At 34.0% G+C, this 19,761-nt stretch overlaps 1 protein-coding gene across 51 annotated transcripts in view; it reads left to right on the top strand.

Annotated features, from left to right (window-relative positions):
* arvcfb (ARVCF delta catenin family member b) overlaps positions 1 to 19,761 on the top strand; it is a 423,234-nt gene that overhangs the window by 302,329 nt on the left and 101,144 nt on the right. For all 51 annotated transcript variants that reach the window (XM_073950724.1, XM_073950712.1, XM_073950705.1 and 48 more), the window contains one exon: positions 14,176 to 14,678. In XM_073950724.1, the coding sequence (XP_073806825.1) occupies positions 14,176 to 14,678 (503 nt within the window). The remainder of the gene's footprint in view (positions 1 to 14,175; positions 14,679 to 19,761) is intronic.

The raw sequence follows: 19,761 nt of genomic DNA, 5'->3' as shown, positions 1-19,761 counted from the left end.
GATTCGTTTATTCTAATTTTATTGACCTGACTTTTTATGGGGAATAAAACTCATAACTTAACAATTTAACTCTTTGTAGTCACTTTTTACATATGTAGTTTACTGATGCAAAAAAATTATATAACTTGATATACCCCATGGTTATTTATTTATTTATTTTTACCCTATAGTCGATCATTGTTTTCCAAGTATGATATCTATGAAAACTCGAGAGTCATTGAAAGCACACGTAAACAACCTTTTTAATAAAAAAGAAATGGGAATCAAAACAGTGCCATTAATTTGTATGTTAAAAACATAAAATAAAGATCTACCAGTGCCTGTAATGATGTAACTATAATGAACTTCGCAAACTAACAAGTGTGTTTATGCATTCTGTCCTTTATTTCTTGATCTTGTGGTCTCATACCCTGCTTTTGAGTTGTTTATATGTTCTTGGTTTGCACAGCGTTCTTATTTTAGTTTTTTTTTTAACATTAAAACTTTTTTAATTGAAACCAAACCTGACGAGTTTAAACGCAAATAAATTTACTATTCAAAGTATCTTATCATTTATCAAAACCAAATATTTATTAATTAAAAGTACTGATATGCATATACTATATAGTAAATTATATAGTAAAACATTAGCGAAACCATTAAGCATCAAACATCCAACTTTCAAATGTAAACAGAAAACTAAACATGTTTGTTTGTTTTATAAAACATTTGAACCTCGACAATGCTATAATTTGTATGTTTTGCAGTTCAGCTTGAAGCCAATGCAATAATCGCTTAATTCACGTAAGTTTCTTTAGATGTGGTACACTTTAAAAATGACGTTTGCTGTTTGTTAAAACTACTGTAATTTTTTAAAGGAGCTGAAATAACACAATTCTTTTAAACTTAATTTCTCTTAAGTTTCTTTTGACAATGTAATTGTTTCATGTTCAATTTACTTAAAATTGTAAAAACTAATAAGTTAACTTGATTCATTCATGTTATATCAACACAAATTAATTGTGTGGAAATTTGCATTTTTGACACTGTACTGAAGCATTTTGGGGCATTTTTACGAAGCACTGTGACTTGCGGTATAACAACAAATGCACAAAATTGTTCGCTCTTTGTTTAAACTATTAAAATGAGCTGAAACTACAAAATTCTTGAGTTTTTTGGGAACAACTTAATTGTTTTAAGCTCAATGCACCTAATTTTGTAAGAATTATTGAGTTAACTTAATTCCTTCATGTTCTCCCAACACAAATTCATTAAATGGAATGCATTTTGTATAGTGTACTGGCGCATTTTGGGGCATTTTTACAAAGCACTGTGACTTGCGGCATATCAACAAGTGCAACAGTGATTTGTTTTATTGAGATTTATATTTTTATGTACAAATAATTTCATCAGATGCCGTTTTTGTCAAATGAAGTGAAAGATTTGTGCCGTTTTTTCCTCATTTGCCTCCCGAAACCACAAGTAATTGCTCATTATAATAAGTGAATGGTTATTCAGATGAGTGCTATCTCAGTGCTGTGAGACTCTTGGAGTAATATGACTCTTACAAATATGCTAATATTTCCCGCTCTTTCTATTCAGAGGCATAGGCGTTTATCCAAAAAATCAAGAAATAAATAATTCAGAGGAGGAAATGACAGGGGAACAAAATGGTTGTAGTAATGGGCACATAAATGTGTTTTTTGCTGGCAACAAACAAACAAACACACACACTCACAAACACATTTTGGAACGTGCAGAACATTTGGCTCATTATGGAGGTGTCGAAGCTGCTGTAATAACTTGAGAGCAGCACATCTACTGCAAGAGAATCACGAGCAGTCAACGTGCTTTCTTGTGTAATGAATACACTCCAACATACAATAGCAGCAATTTAAATGCAAATCTTGACATTCCCAACGCTCTGTCCACAGGGTTTAGCTTGCATCTGAACTGTCTAAATAATTTCTATTCGCAAAGACCTCAGTGTGCGTGTGCGTGTGCGTGTGCGTGTGCGTGTGCGTGTGCGTGTGCGTGTGCGTGTGCGAGTGCGAGTGTGAGTGTGTGTGTGAGTGTGTGTGTGAGTGTGTAAGAGAGAGGAAAAACGAAAGTGATAAAACTACCTGTACAATGGCTGTACAATGTGTTAACAATGAATCATTTTGAGCCCTGTCGTTGTCTCAAAGTGATCTTTTCTGTTGGTCATATCCATGTTCAATCTGCACTTGACACTATGGTAGCGATTTTTTCTAATGAGTTCTGGCAGAAGCTTGTAGGCTGAAATTCATTTCGGGCTTGAATTCATTAAAACTGTATTATTTTTCTCTTCTGGGACAAAAAAAGAAAAATTTTACAATCTTGTCCATATAATTAATTTTATACTTTCACAATTTAATTTCATTTTTATTTTAATTAAATTTAATTTTGGCCATAAAATTATTCGGTTTTTAATTTTTTATTATTTATTTTTTTTATGAAAAGTAAATAAAAGAAAATAATAATAATAAAATAAAAGCAGTGATGATAGAATATTAGACCTCCAATTTATGAACAGTCTGGTTAATAAACTAATGATACATTCTGGATTGTGACTTAATCAATCATTTCAATTAAAAAAATTATTGATTTAATAGATGGAAATTGTCCAGGGGCGCCATCAGCGGAATGAACTTTTTCTGTATAAGGTTTACGTAGTGGGTACCCTTCCAGCCACAACCCACATACACTTTTGCATTCACACACATTACAGACGACTTAGCTTAACTTACCCAATTCACCTATACCACATGTCTTTAGACTGAGAGGGAAGCCGGAGCACACGGAGGAAACCAACACCAATACGGGTAGAACATGCAAACTCCACACAGAAATGCCAACTGACTTGGGTGGGACTCGAAGCAGAGGTCTACTTGCTGTGAGGTGATAGTTAAAACCACTGACCCACCGTGCTGCTGACAATTATTTTATTTACTGATATTTTGAAGTCAACATGAAACAGTAGTTGTGATAGCCTTTTCTCTCCCGATTATAAATCGTAATTATGAATCGTTAAATGGTTGTAGTTTGCTATTGATTGGTCACATTTGAGTGAGGGGTTGCCCCACCCTCTTCTTGCATCAGAAAACAGATGTTGTTTTTTGGGTTATTAATATTGGGTTCGTGGTAGAGACTTTTTAGTTGCAACCGAGTTGCTTGGTGATTCACAAAACATTACAGAGCAGACATTTATATTCATAAAACCTCAGTGTTGTCAGAGCGTTCATTTTGTCACAGGTATCATTTTTATTTGTTCTGTATTTGTTTGCATGTTTTAACTCGTGCCAGTTTGACTCATGCAGGACCTCAGATTATGTTAAAATTCTTGTTTAATGTTCTACTGAAAAAAATGATCTATAAAGTAGTCAACATTCGAAGTGGATAATTTTTATTTTTTTCCAAAACTGCCCTAAAACAAAAATGGGTGTTGTTCAATAGTTTTATGGTGACTTTAATTAAAGGTGATGAACCACTTTAAATGTTGATTACTGTATATTGGCCTGAGAGTGAGTAAATTAAAGGCAACTTTTCTCTTTTTTTTTCATGTTCATTTACTCATCCTCGACTTGTTTAAAACTAGTTTGAGTTTTTTTTTTTCTTTTGAGCACAAAGAAAGATTTACTGAAGAATGTTTAGATAAAACAGGCATTGATTTCCATAGTATTTTTGAGCTCATTTTATGGATGTGAGTGGCTGCATCTTGTTTTGTGTTTAACATAAGAAATTCATAAAAGTGTAAGAAAACAGTAGAGGAGATTTTCATTTTTGGGGAGAAAAAGACTTCATGGTGACAGTAGAAGTTACTGTTAAAAAAATAAATGCTGGCTGTCTGGCATCGGTGCAGCAAAACAGCTGCTTTTGGTTTTTTGGACACAGCATATGTCTTTTTTTTTTTTTGGTTTTCTTTTTTTTTCCCCAGTTGTATTCGGTAGTCCAGATAAGCCAGCAGCCGGAACTCAGCAGACAGCAGCCTAATTACTTCTCTTAATCTGTGCCTGGTGAGATATTGCAACAGCACTGAGATTACACTCCATTCTCGGTTACATAAATCGAGTAATACCATTTGGTGTTTGTTGACCTGGTATTTTTAACCTCAAGCTCAGCTTTGTATGGGGAAAAAAATGTTACTCTTAAAAAAAGATGCACCTATTTTGGTGGAATCATAAAAATCTGAGTGCCAGTAAAAACCATTCTCTTGCTGTTTCCTGAATGTCTTGAAACAGTTAAAAACTTTTGTTAGTTTGTTAGTTAGTTAGTTTTCTGGGTGTACATCAATTTAAATACACTAGGGCTGCACAATATTGGGAAAAATCTGAAATTGCAATTATTTAGTTTTGCTACATTATGAATATACTGTAATTTCACCAGATGAATTAAATAACTCTATTTGAGGAGATTTCATTCATTTAAATCAACTGGGATAATCCAGTCTTTTTCTATGCTGTGCATAAATTATAATAACTTATAAGCAAATATAAATATAACTCATTAAAAATAAAGTGAAAAACTTTGCTTTATGGTTTTCTGGAGAGATAACAGTATTTAAGTACAGAAATTGAACTATCGAACAAAAAATAATACGTCATCATTGTATAAATATTTTAAAAATAATCATATTTCAAGAGTTCACATTTAGCTGATGATTGATTATACAGTAAAGCTTGTTTGGCATGTTGTCCCAGGAGAGAGCCCTGAGCTCATAAGATCCTCGCGCCAGGGGCTCCCTCCCATTTGCAAGGCAAGAGGGGAGTTTGAGCTCAGTTAGATCTCGAGAACTCCCTTGCTGTAGTAGCTAATGAACAGATAGTGATTGCTCTTAAGAGATTACTGCTTAGTGGGAGCATGTCTATGATGCCGATTTGATTTAGTCAATTAACTTAAATTACATGTTTTTAAACGGTGGGAAAAAAACGGAACCCGGGGGAAACCCACGTGAGCAAGGGGAGAACATGTTAACTCCGCACAGAAACATTGACTGTCTTGGTAAGGATTAGAACCAGTGACGTTCTTGCTGTGAGGCAACGGTGCTAACCTCTGGGCCACCGTGTCACCCATCTCCTCTTTCTAGGAAAGGAGGAGAAGTAGGGGTGAAGGGGGGGATTCTTCATAATAAAGATGATTGTTATATGGAAGTTGGGGTATTTATAGTGGCTCAGGAATCATCTTATTGGTGAATTATAAATTGAATAATGCAGGACCGGCTGCGGGCATATGATCCTCTCGAAATTAGTTCATAAATAAACTTCACTCAATAATATGTTTATATTATATGTTCAAACACAAGTGAAGTCTGTGTGCTCTCTCAGTATTAGTGGTTCTGGTTAATTATTTGAATCAGTATGGGAAGTCTTGCAGAGAAGAGTATTTAAAGAAATAAGGCATCCTGAGTGCAAGCCATGTTAATGCTAATTTGTGCTTAACGGGTCTGGTACTGGTCACCATTTAGACATTGCGTCAGGTAATGATTACTTCATGATTCTGACGTTGAATGACATTTGAATGGCATTTCCAAAGCATATAAAATGCTTCCAAATTGACCATGTGGTCGATAACTGCTCTCTTACTTTAACTGCAATAATAAAAGAAATGGTGATGGTAATGAATGGTGACCAGGGCGAAATGTGACAGTACAAACCAACACTAAACTAAGAAAGTTCAAAAGTCTGGTAGAAGGTATTTCACTTATAGTGGAGACTATGGCCATTACAATTCTTCTCATTTTTATTATTATTTATTTCTCACAAATGGATTGTCTCCTTATGCTGTTTCTGATTATGTTTGACTACATGAATAGGAGCGATGGCATAATTGGTCAAATTTTAATTGAAAATACTGCTAATACAAATGCATAAACTAAGCTGTCTGACAAATAACAAATTAACACGATTAAATTAAGAAAAACTTCTCAGCATAATTACTTTTTGCACTTTTAATATCAAGCTGCTTATTTGAATAGATTTTCTTTTTTAGTTGTGTAACACAAACTTAATTGAAATTCCTTCATTTAACCTGCTAAATGCAAAAGAATGTGGAAAACGCACACATTTGATTAAGGAGAACAAAAGAAAAAATGTTTAATTAAAGAAAACTTCCATTAATTTTTTTAACAGATTGTTCAGTAATTTTAACTAACCAAATCAAACAGGCTGTTTTTAAATGTTATATTACATTTATGTATAGTTACTATGGTTCAAAACTTTGGGATATTTAAGACCTTTGTTAATTATAAGCTGGATACATTTGATTAAACATACACAGGGTGTCCCTGGGGTTTAAAAAAAATCTTTAAACCTCTTAAAATATCACAAAAATGTTGTGTAGTAGGTGTTAAATCATTTTGAACAGGTCGTAATTTTCTTATGCCCAATCTAGCCAACCCTTAGTCCCTTGGCCCTGACAGAATCTGCTGAAATTTTTTGCTATTTCTGTGGAGAATTTTGTAAAAATAAAAATCTGCAGATTTATGAGGAATTGTTTTAGAAGTATCATAATACTTAATATATGAAATAAGAAATATATACAGTTGAAGTCAGAATTATTAGCCCCCCCTGAATTATTAGACCGCTTGTTTATTTTTTCCCCAATTTCTGTTTTACGAAAAGAAGATTTCCACATTTCCAAACATAAGTTTTAATAACTCATTTCTAATAATATATTTATTTTATCTTCGCAATGATGACAATAAATAAAATTTTTATTAATTCTTTTTGCCTGTATGAGTCTAAAATTTCAATTATAATGTTCTTAAAAGGGTGTTTTAAAAGGTTTTAAATTTGATTTGAAGAAACCTGCAGAAACCTTAATACAGTAAAAAAAAAAATGCAATATTGTGAACTGTTATAGTTTAAAATGCGTATAATCTGTCGTGTTAAATTTTAAATGTAATATTTACAGTAGTCCTTAGTAAATTTTAAAAGCATTTGACAAGATGGACTGTACCCTGTGTTAGTTTCATACAGATCACAAAACCAAAAAAAACTTTGTTTTCAATTGCATTTAGTTTAGTTTTTAAAGTACAGATTTCAAGCTTTATTTGATATATTTCTAATGTCTGTGAAGCAAGTATTCTATGAGATTCCAGTGTGTTTTTTGATCACAAAAATCACCGTAAAAGCACACGTCTGGTCTGAGCTTCTCCCTCGAAAAAATGGTTTGCTTCTGTAGGCGGGGCTTCATTTGTCATATTGACCGTTACAATTTTCCAATTAAAATCTTTACGAGCAACATGCCTTGTGCATTCAGTAGTGTTTGTTTTCACGCAGCAGATATCTTTCAAGCAGCACTTAACAATATGGCCAATTTAGTTTATCTATAGCACATGTGTTTAGACTGTGACGGAAACCTGAGCACCCGAAGGAAACCAACGCAAACATGGGGAGAACATGCAGACTCCAAAGGCCAACTGGTCCAGCTGGTACTCGAGTGAGTGACCTTCTTGCTGTGAGGCTAGACTGCCAACCAGTGAGCCACCGTGCCGCTATTTAATATTATTGTTTTATGGATATTAAGATACTTTTAGCATCTGTAATCTCACATTTTTCCATTTATGCATCCTTTACTTGGTTTCATCTTCTTTTTAAAAAAGCTCCAATCTTTGTGTCTATAAGTAGAGACCCAGTCTTGTTCACCTGCTTCTTTTTCTGTGCGTTCATTTAATGCGCATTAAACTCTCTTTCCTCTGGGGCCAATCAGCTGATGTGTTCCTCATGTACCATCATAGAGTTAATGTCCCATTTTATGGCCATATCATCTTTTTACGATGTCAGATGCATGAACTGTTCATTTAAAGCTCTGCCATGTTACAGTAACAGCTTGCCAACATCTCCTCACTCTCTGCAACGTGCCCCCAAATCACCTCCAAAGTTGCGGTGCATAATTAACATAAAACTCTCATTAAAAGTGCATCCCTCACAACCGCCAACATTCTCAGCTGCAGCCCGTTTTGTCAAGTCACACATCAAAGACTTTCTTCACACTGTGCATAAATCCGATTTGTTTTTGTTTTATTTTTTCCAGTTCTCAACACTGACTTTCTGCACTGTCATTATGCAATAGATCAAAAATGATCCATTTGTTCAGATTTATGAAGTATTTGCAAGTAGCTTTATCTTACTGTTCAGAATAGGAGGGATGTCATTTTCCACACATTCTAAAATGTGTCAAGTAATCAATTAATCATTAAGGTTAATAAAGTGTGACCTGTCTATTTCAGTGGCACATTGTTTATCAATATATATATATATATATATATATATATATATATATATATATATATATATATATATATATATATTATGTTTTTTTTTTTTTTTTTTTTAAAGCACAAATTTTAAGGAACAAAATCATTTTCAAATGGTAGTGCAGTGGGTAGCACAGTCGCCTCACAACAAGAAGGCCACTGGTTCAAGCCCCGGCTAGGTCAGTTGATATATCTGTGTGCAGTTTGCATGTTCTCCCCATGTTCATGTGGGTTTCCTCCAGGTGCTCCGGTTTCCCCCACAGTCCAAAGATATGCGGTACAGGTGGATGAGTGTGTCTGAGTGTGAATGGGTTTCCCAGTGATGGGTAGCGGCTAGAAGGGCATTCACTGTGTAAAACATATGCTGGATAAGTTAGTGGTTCATTGCGCTGTGGCGACCCCAGATTAATAAAGGGACTAAGCTGAAGGAAAATTAACGATTGAATAATTTTCAAATAATTTTTGAGATTTTCTGATTGGTACTAATGGGTCCAAAGTGTGCCAAGAAAATATCCCCCACAATATTGCATCACTTGCCTGAACCATTGATACAAGGCAGTATGGATCCATGCTTTCATGTTTTTGATGCCAAATTCTGACCCTACCATCCGAATGCTACAGCAGAAATCAAGACTCATTAGACCAGGCAAAGCTTTTCTAATCTTCTATTTTCCAATTTTGGTGAGCCTGTCTGAATTGTAGCCTCAGTTTCCTGCTCTTAGCTGACAGGAGTAGCACCCGGTGTGGTCTTCTGCTGCTCCAGCTCATCCACCTCAAGGTTGGACATGTTGTGCATTCAGAGATGTTCTTCTGTATATCTTCTGTATGCCATTCTAAAGGACTTGTAAATCAAACTGTAGAAGAACCTTTTTTTTTTTTGTTAAAGAAAAAAATTAAAAGTCAACATGACACATTGCTGTTTAAAAATCAATTCAAAAAAATAAAACATATTATGAAAGTAAATTACAATTTTATTTGCTATTTGAAAAGAACATACACACTTGATCACATAACTTACTGGATTTGCTATCCCAAGCATTTTTCCTGTTCTGCATCTGTGTTGAGCAAACAGGCGACCGAAGGATCTCAAGAGCCACAATATTCCACTCCAGCAGTGCTTGTCCTCTACTGATCATAAGTTGGAAATGACATGTCTGGGGCTACGCTGTACATATCAGGGAGGTTACATCAATCTCAGATAGGAGTCTCAGCATGCTTCATTATCAGTCTGTCCAAAACAGAGGCGTCCCTGTGGTGCTACTTCTAAATTGGCATAGAAATATTAAACCCCCGTGTCGTTCACTCACCATCGCTCTTTCTCTTTCCCCATTTCCAGCTCATTTTCTGTCCTCGTCTCGCTCTGGGTGGCAAAAACAAGGTGTACCAGAAATCCAAAGCACTAGGGATTTTATGTGCAAATACACTGTAATCATTCATCATCGAGACATTGCTTGGATCTCAATCTGTGGCTTTGTTTATAATGGTGGTCAATTACTTGTTGATAGTCTTTTAAATGAATACAACTCATCAATGGTCAATTAAACATGCGCATCACTAACATATTTTGGGGCACATGTGTATTAAGTCATGGTCACAGTGGAGTTTGAGCATACAAAACTCTGTCATACAAAGTGGTGGGACAAAACAAGCAATTGCTCCATATTTTACATTCCTGTATGAAGTAGTCAAAATTTGGTCATATTATTTAAACTTAGAATAAGGATTTACCATAGATTACGTTAATCATTAACTTTAATAATGTCTTAATTACTTAAAGTGGCTCATTGGCAGACATGACTGTAAGTCGGTAATTGACAAATAAGCAGTAAACACTTCAATATAGTATTTTATGCTATTGTGTTGTATTTTCAAACACAGTTATATACAGGGGTTAAACAATGAAATTGAAAAACTGGCCAATTTATCCAAAAATGTATCCAAAAAATAAAACCACATCTGCCTAACTCACTGCTGAAATAAAAGTGCACCTCAAATCACCTGTTTCCTCCAAAACTGTTCACCGTTATCTCCACAGGGTCAATATATATACATATTTATATATATATATATATATATATATATATATATATATATATATATATATATATATATATATATATATATATATATATATATATATATATATATATATATATATATATATATATATATATATATATATATATATACACAAATAGCTGGGCTGCTATACCCAAACCTTTTGTCACTCTTACCAATGCCAAAAAAAATTTTTTTTGTGGTGCCAGCAGCAAATTTTGGGCTTTGGAGAATGAAAAACATGTTTTGTTGTCAGATGAGTCTACCTTCCCTGTCTTTCCCACAACTTGAGAGTTACGGTGTGGAGAAGCCCCAAAGAAGTGTACCACATAGACTGTTGCATGCCCAGAGTGAAGCATGGGGGTGGATTAGTGATAGTTTGGGCTGCTATATCAATGCATTCCCAAGGCTCAGTTCTAGTGTTTGGTGGTGTGTCACTGCCAAGGACTACTGAACCATTTTGAAGGAGCATGTGAACCAAAGGGTTCAAACTTTGTATCCTAAAGGCACTGTTGGGTATCAAGATGATAATACACCAATACACACAGCATACCCGTCAACATTCTGATGTGAAAATAAGAGATATGCTAATAAGGGATACCCCCCCCCCCCCACACACACACACACAAATCAAAATACTAAAATAGCATAGTATACATTAGCAGCAAATAAATTAGCAAACAGTTCAGCTTATTAAAAGTAATAGCTATTATAAAATAGTAGAATTAAGTTATCAAATCTCATTAATCTTTTTCTTCACTGTATAACTTCCATATTCTTATTAAAGAGCATCAAATGAATCTCATTATAATGAAAGCATTCGACTGCTTGAAAGCTAGCTTATTCGTAACTTTCTATGCACATTGAGGACAAAATTAGTTGTGTTTGGGGAAAAAAGCCCCCACCAAGATCGACATCTTTAGATGTTATTATTATTAATTAGGTGTATATGTCTGTTCAAGTATGCACCCAAAACCCAGACTTTCGCTCTGTTTCAAATCTTGTGTACAGAATCTGTTTGGGAAACTGTGTCTATTTATCACTATGGAGCATGACAGTTACGCACAGCTATATGACTATTTTGAGGATTGCATAGGAGGGGCGTCGACATCTTTAATGAAAAGGAAAGGGAATCCCGCTGTTTTTATATTTATTTTAAAGTGTATACTAAACAAAGCAAAACCACAGAACAGACTCGCATTTAAGAGCAAGGGGCAGCCCCTGGTTGATCGGCATTATGGGTTTCGTATACGGAGGATTGGCTCTTTAATTTTTATCGCAACCCTTCAAAGAAAGACAGAAAATACAAAAGAAATGCAGGAAATATTTTTAGAAATGTAAAATATGGGAAAATATGGGTGAAAGAGTGTTTTGATAAAAATGAAAGTGAATATGAAAGTGAACATCTCTTATGGCCTGTGCAGTCACCTAATCATAATATTGTTGAGCCACATTGGTGTCAGGAAATATTTTCCACTACCAGCATCACATAGTGACCTGGTCACTATTCTGCAAGTTGAATGGTTCAAAATCCTTCTAGCCACTGTGCAGGACTTGTATTTGTCATTCCCAAGATGAATTGATGCTGTAAACCAGCAAAAAAGAGCATACACAAATGTTCTTATTAGAAGTTCACATCAGCCATTTAAAGCTCAAGGGTTTGTGTGATGCCCCAGAGAAATGCAAATCTCTTGTTGCCAACTGTTGAGCAGCGGGTCAGTTTTCTTTTGGAAATGAGATGTTTCGACCTCACATACAGCACATTTTGGTCAGTTTCGGCTCCGTTTAATGAAGTGATACAGCAGTTAATTTTCTGGGTGCCTGAAGTACCTGAAAATGTTCCCACTGAGCATTTGTTTTGAAATAGTATTTTCAATCTACAGGGCTTTTTGGTTGGCTAAATGGTTCTTTTCCTTGTTGTGCTACAGCTTTTTTCATTTCCTCTTTGGGCTTTTATGTCTTTCCTCTGCAAAGGTGATGAAGTTTACCTTGTAAAGATACATTTACACTTTCTAAGAGCACAGAAGCAGCAGAATGAGGAATTGTAGACTGTCGATTGTAAAATTGTGACCTGAATAAGCTCTGCATTCATGACTGCTGTATCTTCCTCAAAGTAATAGCGGTGTCAGTTTACTGTGAGTGTTTCAGAAATGCACATCGATTGTTTCATTTCCTATTCCTGCATATTGATTGCTTGTGTGTGTGACTGGAAAAAGTCCTGGGATTCTCCCGGTAAACGTGCTGCTGTATTAGGATTACTCATGGTAGGGAATCCATCCATCGCTCCCTGTCCATCTGTCTCTCTTTCTCTCTGCCTCTTTGTTTCCAGTCTGTTCTATATTTGTTCTGGGCCCTGCAGGCTCTGTGTTTTCCCTCACGCTGAATCCCATCCATCATTAATTAAAGAAAGAGAGAACGTCACCGGCTCCTGACAGACACGATTAATAGGAAAGTGGCAGCAGTTTTTCTCATTGTTGAGTACTATGGATTCTTTGACTTCATGGTTAATAACTCAAACAATCACTTGCTTTTCTGTGTCCCATTTCTTACCCTCATCCTTCATATTAAGCTTGTATCACATATTTAGCCTAAGACAGGTCTTTTGAAATAATATCAAGGTTATCCTGTTTTGGCATGATTTTATATACAGTACACAGAAAATGTGTATTATGTGAGTAAAAAGGCAAAAGTTTTTATATTTAAAAAAAAGGCTAATTATGTATGAATGTTTCATACATAATTGTTTTTCAGTGATGTGTTGCAGCTGGAAGGGCATCCGCTGGGTAAAACATTTACTGGGTGTTTTAAGTTGTCGGTTCATTCTGCTGTGGCGACCCCTGATGAATAAAGAGACAAAGCCGAAGGAAAATAAATGATTGAATGTTTGATTTAGTAACATTCATTTTTTTATTTATGTTTAACTGAAACCACATAATTACTTTGACCTTCTCATTTAAATATATGAAATAATAAGTGATTTATTTTAAAAACATTTTCAAAATTATTACTGGGAAATAATATTGTGGTTTGAACAATAGTGGCAATATGTAAATATTTAAAATGACAATATATTTTAAAGTATTTTGAGACAACTCTTAGATCCTTAATTGGTGTCTCTTAATGTATTTATAAATGTGCTGGACAAGATTTTCTGGGATAGAAACTGTCACTGTAATTGCTGAAGTACAGAGGAAAAAATTGTATGACACCTATTTTGATGCTTGAAACCCCCTTTTTATTTAGTCTTTATACAATATTTAATCTTATTATAAAAAACTGCATCCTAAGTAGAGCTGCACGATATTGAAAAAAAAAATCAATTTTTAAAAAAATTTATTTCTTCTGTTAAAGAATTCATACACTGTAAAAAGTGATTAGTTACATTACTTACAAAATAGTAAACCCCTTGTCCTAAAAGCAACAAGTTTACTTTAAAAACTGAGTAAAACTGTTGCAACTTGGAATGGTTGAGTTAACTTAAATGTTGTAATTATGCAAATTATTCATTTACTTAATCATTTTAACCTAATGGGTTTACTCACTTTTTAAGTAAAGTCTTTTAATTATTTTAAAAGTGATGGGTTTACTCATTTCTTTAGATATTATTGATCTGAACATGACGCTGCAAACCTTGCAATATATATGTATAGCGCAATCCTAGTTCCAAATATAAAAAAAATATAAAAATTATCTTAAAAATACAATTTATTAAAATATATTTTTAAAAAATTGCCCTGAACAAAAAGTCATGTACCTTAAAATGTGTTCAAATGAATTCTAAAATAAAAATGAACTGCATGTCTGCTTTATGCTCTCTGGATGACTGTTAAAACTCTCTTCCTCTTTGTTTATTTTTTAAACAGAGGCTATGAGGATCCCATAGAGGCCGAATTAATTGATGAAAGACACCCCTACATTCATGGCATGTACCCCGCACCTCTTGCCCAACCCGAGAGGGGCAGCATGGCCAGTCTGGACCGCATGGGTGGCCGTCGCTCACCCTCCATCGACAGCATCCGCAAAGACCCTCGCTGGAGAGACCCCGACCTGCCTGAAGTCATCGCCATGCTGGGTCACCCAATCGACCCGGTCAAGTCCAACGCCGCCGCTTACCTGCAGCATCTCTGCTACGAGAACGACAAGATCAAAAAGGATGTCCGGCAGCTAAAGGGCATCCCAGTGCTGGTGAGTCTGCTGGACCACCCGAAAGCTGAAGTCCATCGCAAGGCCTGCGGAGCTCTGAGAAACATCTCTTATGGGAAAGACCACGATAACAAGGTGGCCATCAAGAGCTGCGATGGGATTCCTGCTCTCATCCGACTGCTGAGGAAAACCAATGACATGGAAGTTCGGGAGCTCATCACAGGTATGATGTCTACATCCACTCTATTCAGTGCTGGAGTTTAATGTTGTGAACATGAACACAAACATTGTAAAATAAGTTATACACAGATATGGCTACTTAGAAGGCGCGAGTGATTTAAAAAAAAAATCGCACATTTTTGCAGTAAAGTGATTCAGTGCACAACATAGGCTAACACAGGAAATACTTGACCAGCAGGGGGGCAGTTATGTAACAGTGAGCATACTGAACTGATACAGTATACTGAGCACGTGAGCTACCTGTAAGCAGTGTGAAAAGGACATTCTTTTGGCAGCTGTTTGTGTTATCTTATACTATATAGTTTAACTGTTTAAAATGCCGATTTTGGAGTGTCTATTTAGGCTAAGTGCAAATAGCGCACCTCGTTGGAAATATTTTTAGTACATCAAAAATGACATCTGACTAGCTAATCTAGCAAAACTATTTCACTAAAATGCACTGTTTAAATCTCAAAGTAAATTGAAACTGAGACGTTTAACTGCAAAAAGGTCCACTTTTTAAGAAAAAATGAACCACCCCTTTCACCAGGCTGGCTACGGGCCTGTAAATTGTTAAAGCTTTTGTTTGTTTTATATTGGTTTAATGTCTTTCTGTTGTATTCATATGCTAATACAATTATGTATGCATTGTCTCCTAAATAAATCAATAAATAAAGAAACCCAGCTGAATTGAGCGTTCTAGCACACAAATGCTGGCATCTAAACACGCATGACAACTTAGTCAATGGAAAAGCGGTTGTTCCTTGCGCCACCTTGTGGTTACTGGGTAAAGCACAGAAATGTTTTTTTGTTTTGTTTTGTTTTTAATGAAAAGGCAGCCTTTACAGCTGCAGTAAAGCGCGTGACTGCGGTTAACAAATTGCAGTATTGCGCATGCAGAAACACGCATTCTCCGTAGCCATATCTGTAGTTGATTTGTTTTGCTTTTTTATGGGTTCCCGGACGTTTTTTGGGCTACCCTGGCCAATTAGTACAAAATAATAATATATTTGGGGAGGAATATATGAGGGAAGGAAACCAATCAGCTACAGTACATTAAAGGGTTCCTATTTTACACCTTTTACAAGATGTAAGATAAGTCTTTGGTGTCTCCAGAATGTGTCTGCAAAGTTTCAGCTTAAAATATCCATCCTAAATAAAATAAATCAGCCTTTAGTGTAAGACATGTCTGTCTAGTTAAATAGATTTTTGAGTTGATTGAACTGACCATGTTTTTTTTTTAATTGAATTTGAATTAAATTAAGTTGAATAATTTCAGCCATAGCGTCTGTGCAAACATAAATACTTTAGTACAATTTACAATAACTATTCTTGTAAATAAAGCACATGTGATTAAATATTGTTTGTTTTTCACACCATTTTTCCTGTTAATTTGTTGGTGGAATTTCTTTCAAAATTGTAAAACACTGACCCCAAAATATTATTACAAATACACTTTTAAATGCTGTAACTGTTTTTATTCTTGTATATACAGTATAATTATGCTTTTAATCTGTTATGCTTACGTAGACTGCATTTATATGAGCATAAACGCATTAAAAAGCATTACAATTGCCAAATCTTTAGCCTAATTCAAGATAATTATTTTCTATTCAATATTCTTTTGTATTCAATATTTAAGAGTTTTTAATAATAACCAATATTTTTTTAAAATTCTATATTATTATTATTATTATTTATTTTATTTTTTTCTTTTCATTTTTTTTCTTTTTATTTTTATTTCCAGCTTCATCAGTCTTTGTCTCATGTGACTGCCTGACCAATATAAGTATTATTCAGGCCAGTGACAAAAATAGCTCTCTACCTTTTTAGCTTGTTCATCCTAAATCTTCTATGATTCATTCATTGTTGTCTTTCTCATTTCATCTAGTCCCGCTTGGCAAGAATCCTTCTAATGCTAGCCAAAGGCCTCTCGCCAAGTCTTACATGTTTAAATATCAGATGAGTCCAGATTGATGTTGACTGAATTCAGGTCAGTCTTTGGAGCAGGGTCTTGACCTGCTAAATGTCACCATAAGAACACTGTGGGGTTTATGGGTGTCCCCCGGGACCTTAATTCTTTGACCTGATCGGCATGACCCGACTTACATTTACTATGATGTGGAAAATGCCAAAGAGGTCAGGCCAGACACAAAAACAACAGGGCTGAAGTCATGTTTGCGTACATACACCGAACTTTTTAATACCTGGAATGGATAGAAAAAGAGGCATTTTCAAAATCGAAAATAATAATAACAGTTATAACTATACTAAAAATAGACTTTTTATGACAAATTGAAAAAAAAATATGTTTTTAAGTATGCTCACCAAAGCTAAATTCATTTGCTACTAAAATGCTGTAAAATATTCATATTTTGAAATAAATTACAATTTAAATAAACTTTTTTTTCCATTTTAATATATTTTGTTTAAAGGGTACCTATGATTAAATCAACTTTTGTAAGCTCTTTGGACTGAACTGTGTGTAGGTATAGTGTGTTCGATGTTATAATGGAGTGATATAAAATCAATAAGTCTCCTTATTAAAATTTCTTAACGTTATTATTAGGACCCAAATCACAGCAATTTTTAGGCCCACCGCAACGTGATATAGGAGTGCAGTTGTCCCTGGCCACCGAACTGGTTGACAGGTACCATGTTTCCATAATAACATGTATACACAGAAAATTTTCTTTTACAAATAAACTGGGATTAAAATAACTGTTACAACTCTCTGTGATTTTAATTAGTTTTATAAATTTAAAATGTTTTTTAAAAAGAGTTTGTTTGTAATAAAGACACTAAAATTGCTGTGTAATTCTTAACTGCTATAATCACCACGGCCGCATGGTATCAGTAAACATGCATATATATGTGTGTGTGTACAGCAAACAGCATTTGTGTGAGACTCATCATTTCAGAAAGGCTTGAATAAACTTCACCACAAATATATCAAATAAACGTACTTGATATTTTGGTAACACTTTACAATAAGGTTCATTAGTTAATGCATTTACTAAGATGAACTAATCATCAACACATGTAAAGCATTTATTAATCATAATTGAACATATACTAATGCATTATTAACATTCAAGTCCATGCTTGTTGACATTAGTTAATGCACCATGAGTTAACATGAACTAACAATGAACTACTGTATTTTCATTAACTAACAATTAATAACATGAATAAATATTGTAGTAAATGTATTATTCATTGTTCTTCATGTTATTAAACGCATTAATTAACATTAACTAATGAACCTTATTGTAAAGTGTGACCGGTATTTTTGACTAATGAGCTGTATTTCAGCTTCATCCGAGTCTGTCTCTGTCACTCTGCTGTTTGTGGAAACGTGTAAACGTTGGGCGGAGAAGTGGTTCATTTGGATTTAAAGCTACAGGCTAAACAGCTACAATGTATTCAGACAACAAAGTGTGTGTATTTTGGAGGCTATAATAAATAATCTGATGGGTATTTTGAGCTGAAACTTCATAGACACATTCAGGGGACACCAAAGACTTATCTTACATCTTGTAAAAGGCGTAAAATAAATGCCCTTTAAAGACTAATTTTGAAGGAAAAACTGAACTTAGAAATCAAAAATGTTTTACAATCGATGTTGAAAACATTTTTACTGTTTAATATTTAATATGGATTATTATATGGTTTAATAAACATTTATCAGGATTCATTAAAAAATTCAAAAAGCATTTAAGTAAAATAGACATATTTTGTACGTTTTTTTAACGTTATTTTGTCTTTACTGTTACTTTTGTTACTTTACATTGAGGTGTACAGTAACAAAACGTACAAGTAACAATTTCTTTTGTCAATTTAATAATAATAATAATAATAATAATAATGATAATTATAAGAATGAATATAAAAATTAAGATAAAAATAACATAGACTTTTTACAGGTTAACAAAAAATATAGAATTGCTCAACATGCTCACCAAAGCTTTTTCACCAAATTTTACTCTTTAATATTTAATATAACTTATTATATGGTTTAATAAACGTTTTATTAGGATTCATTAAAAAATTCAAGGAGCATTAATATAAAATAGACATATTTTGTAACATTTTACTAGTCTTTACTGTTACTTTTGTTTCTGTAACTGTTTCTTTTTTTAATGTAATAATAATTACAATAGTAATAATAATAATAATAATAATAATAATAATAATAATCTTTTTAATCAAAAGTTAACAATTTTTTTAAAATAATTTCATTTAAATTAAAAGACGTATTTTGTAACATTTGACATGTCTTTACTGTTACTTTTGTAACTGTTACTTTTTTTATTTAATCTTCAAAATAAAAAATCATATTATGATAAAACTATTTAATGAAAGAAAGAAAGAAAGAAAGAAAGAAAGAAAGAAAGAAAGAAAGAAAGAAAGAAAGAAAGAAAGAAAGAAAGAAAGAAAGAAAGAAAGAAAGAAAGAAAGAAAGAAAGAAAGAAAGAAAATCTTAGGGCTGTAGAATCCACTGAAAGAGAAAGTCTTTCTGTCAATGACGTTGACTGATGGTTCTCCAGACCAGACATTCAGCATTTTTATAACAGACCACAAAAAAGGTGTCTGGTGTGTGAAACACCTGAGTGAATCCTTGTGCTGCTGGAGTGTGAAAGCGTACTGACGTATACAGTATATCAGCTCTGCAGCCTCCATGATTAACTTTACAGCTCATCGTTGCTGTCCGCCTCAGTTAAAAATAGCCTTTTTTCTTCAGGATGGAGAGAATATAGTGCGACCAGTTTTAAAACAAGCCCTGGACAGCCTTGTGGTTCATCCGCAAGGCCCCTATGAAAACACTGCCCTTACAATGGTCTTTCAGCAGCCTGGAAAACTTGGGACTGTTTTTTTGTACAATTATTGCAGAGCTTTAAAAATAAGTTCATCGTATGCTCTTGAATGCCACGGTTGATAAATCAGTATTATCAGCAACATCTCTTGTTAGGGTGCACGATAATGGAAAAAACTGACATTGCAATGTTTTATTTATTTTCTGAGGTAAATATTATGATATGAAAATAATTTCTCAAGATAGCTTATAAGCTATAACTTAATTAGCT

Source organism: Danio rerio, chromosome 5 (assembly GCF_049306965.1).
Source record: "Danio rerio strain Tuebingen ecotype United States chromosome 5, GRCz12tu, whole genome shotgun sequence".
Classification (NCBI taxonomy): domain Eukaryota; kingdom Metazoa; phylum Chordata; class Actinopteri; order Cypriniformes; family Danionidae; genus Danio; species Danio rerio.
The sequence above is the reverse complement of the archived record's forward strand: the minus strand, read 5'-3'. Positions and strand labels throughout refer to the sequence as shown.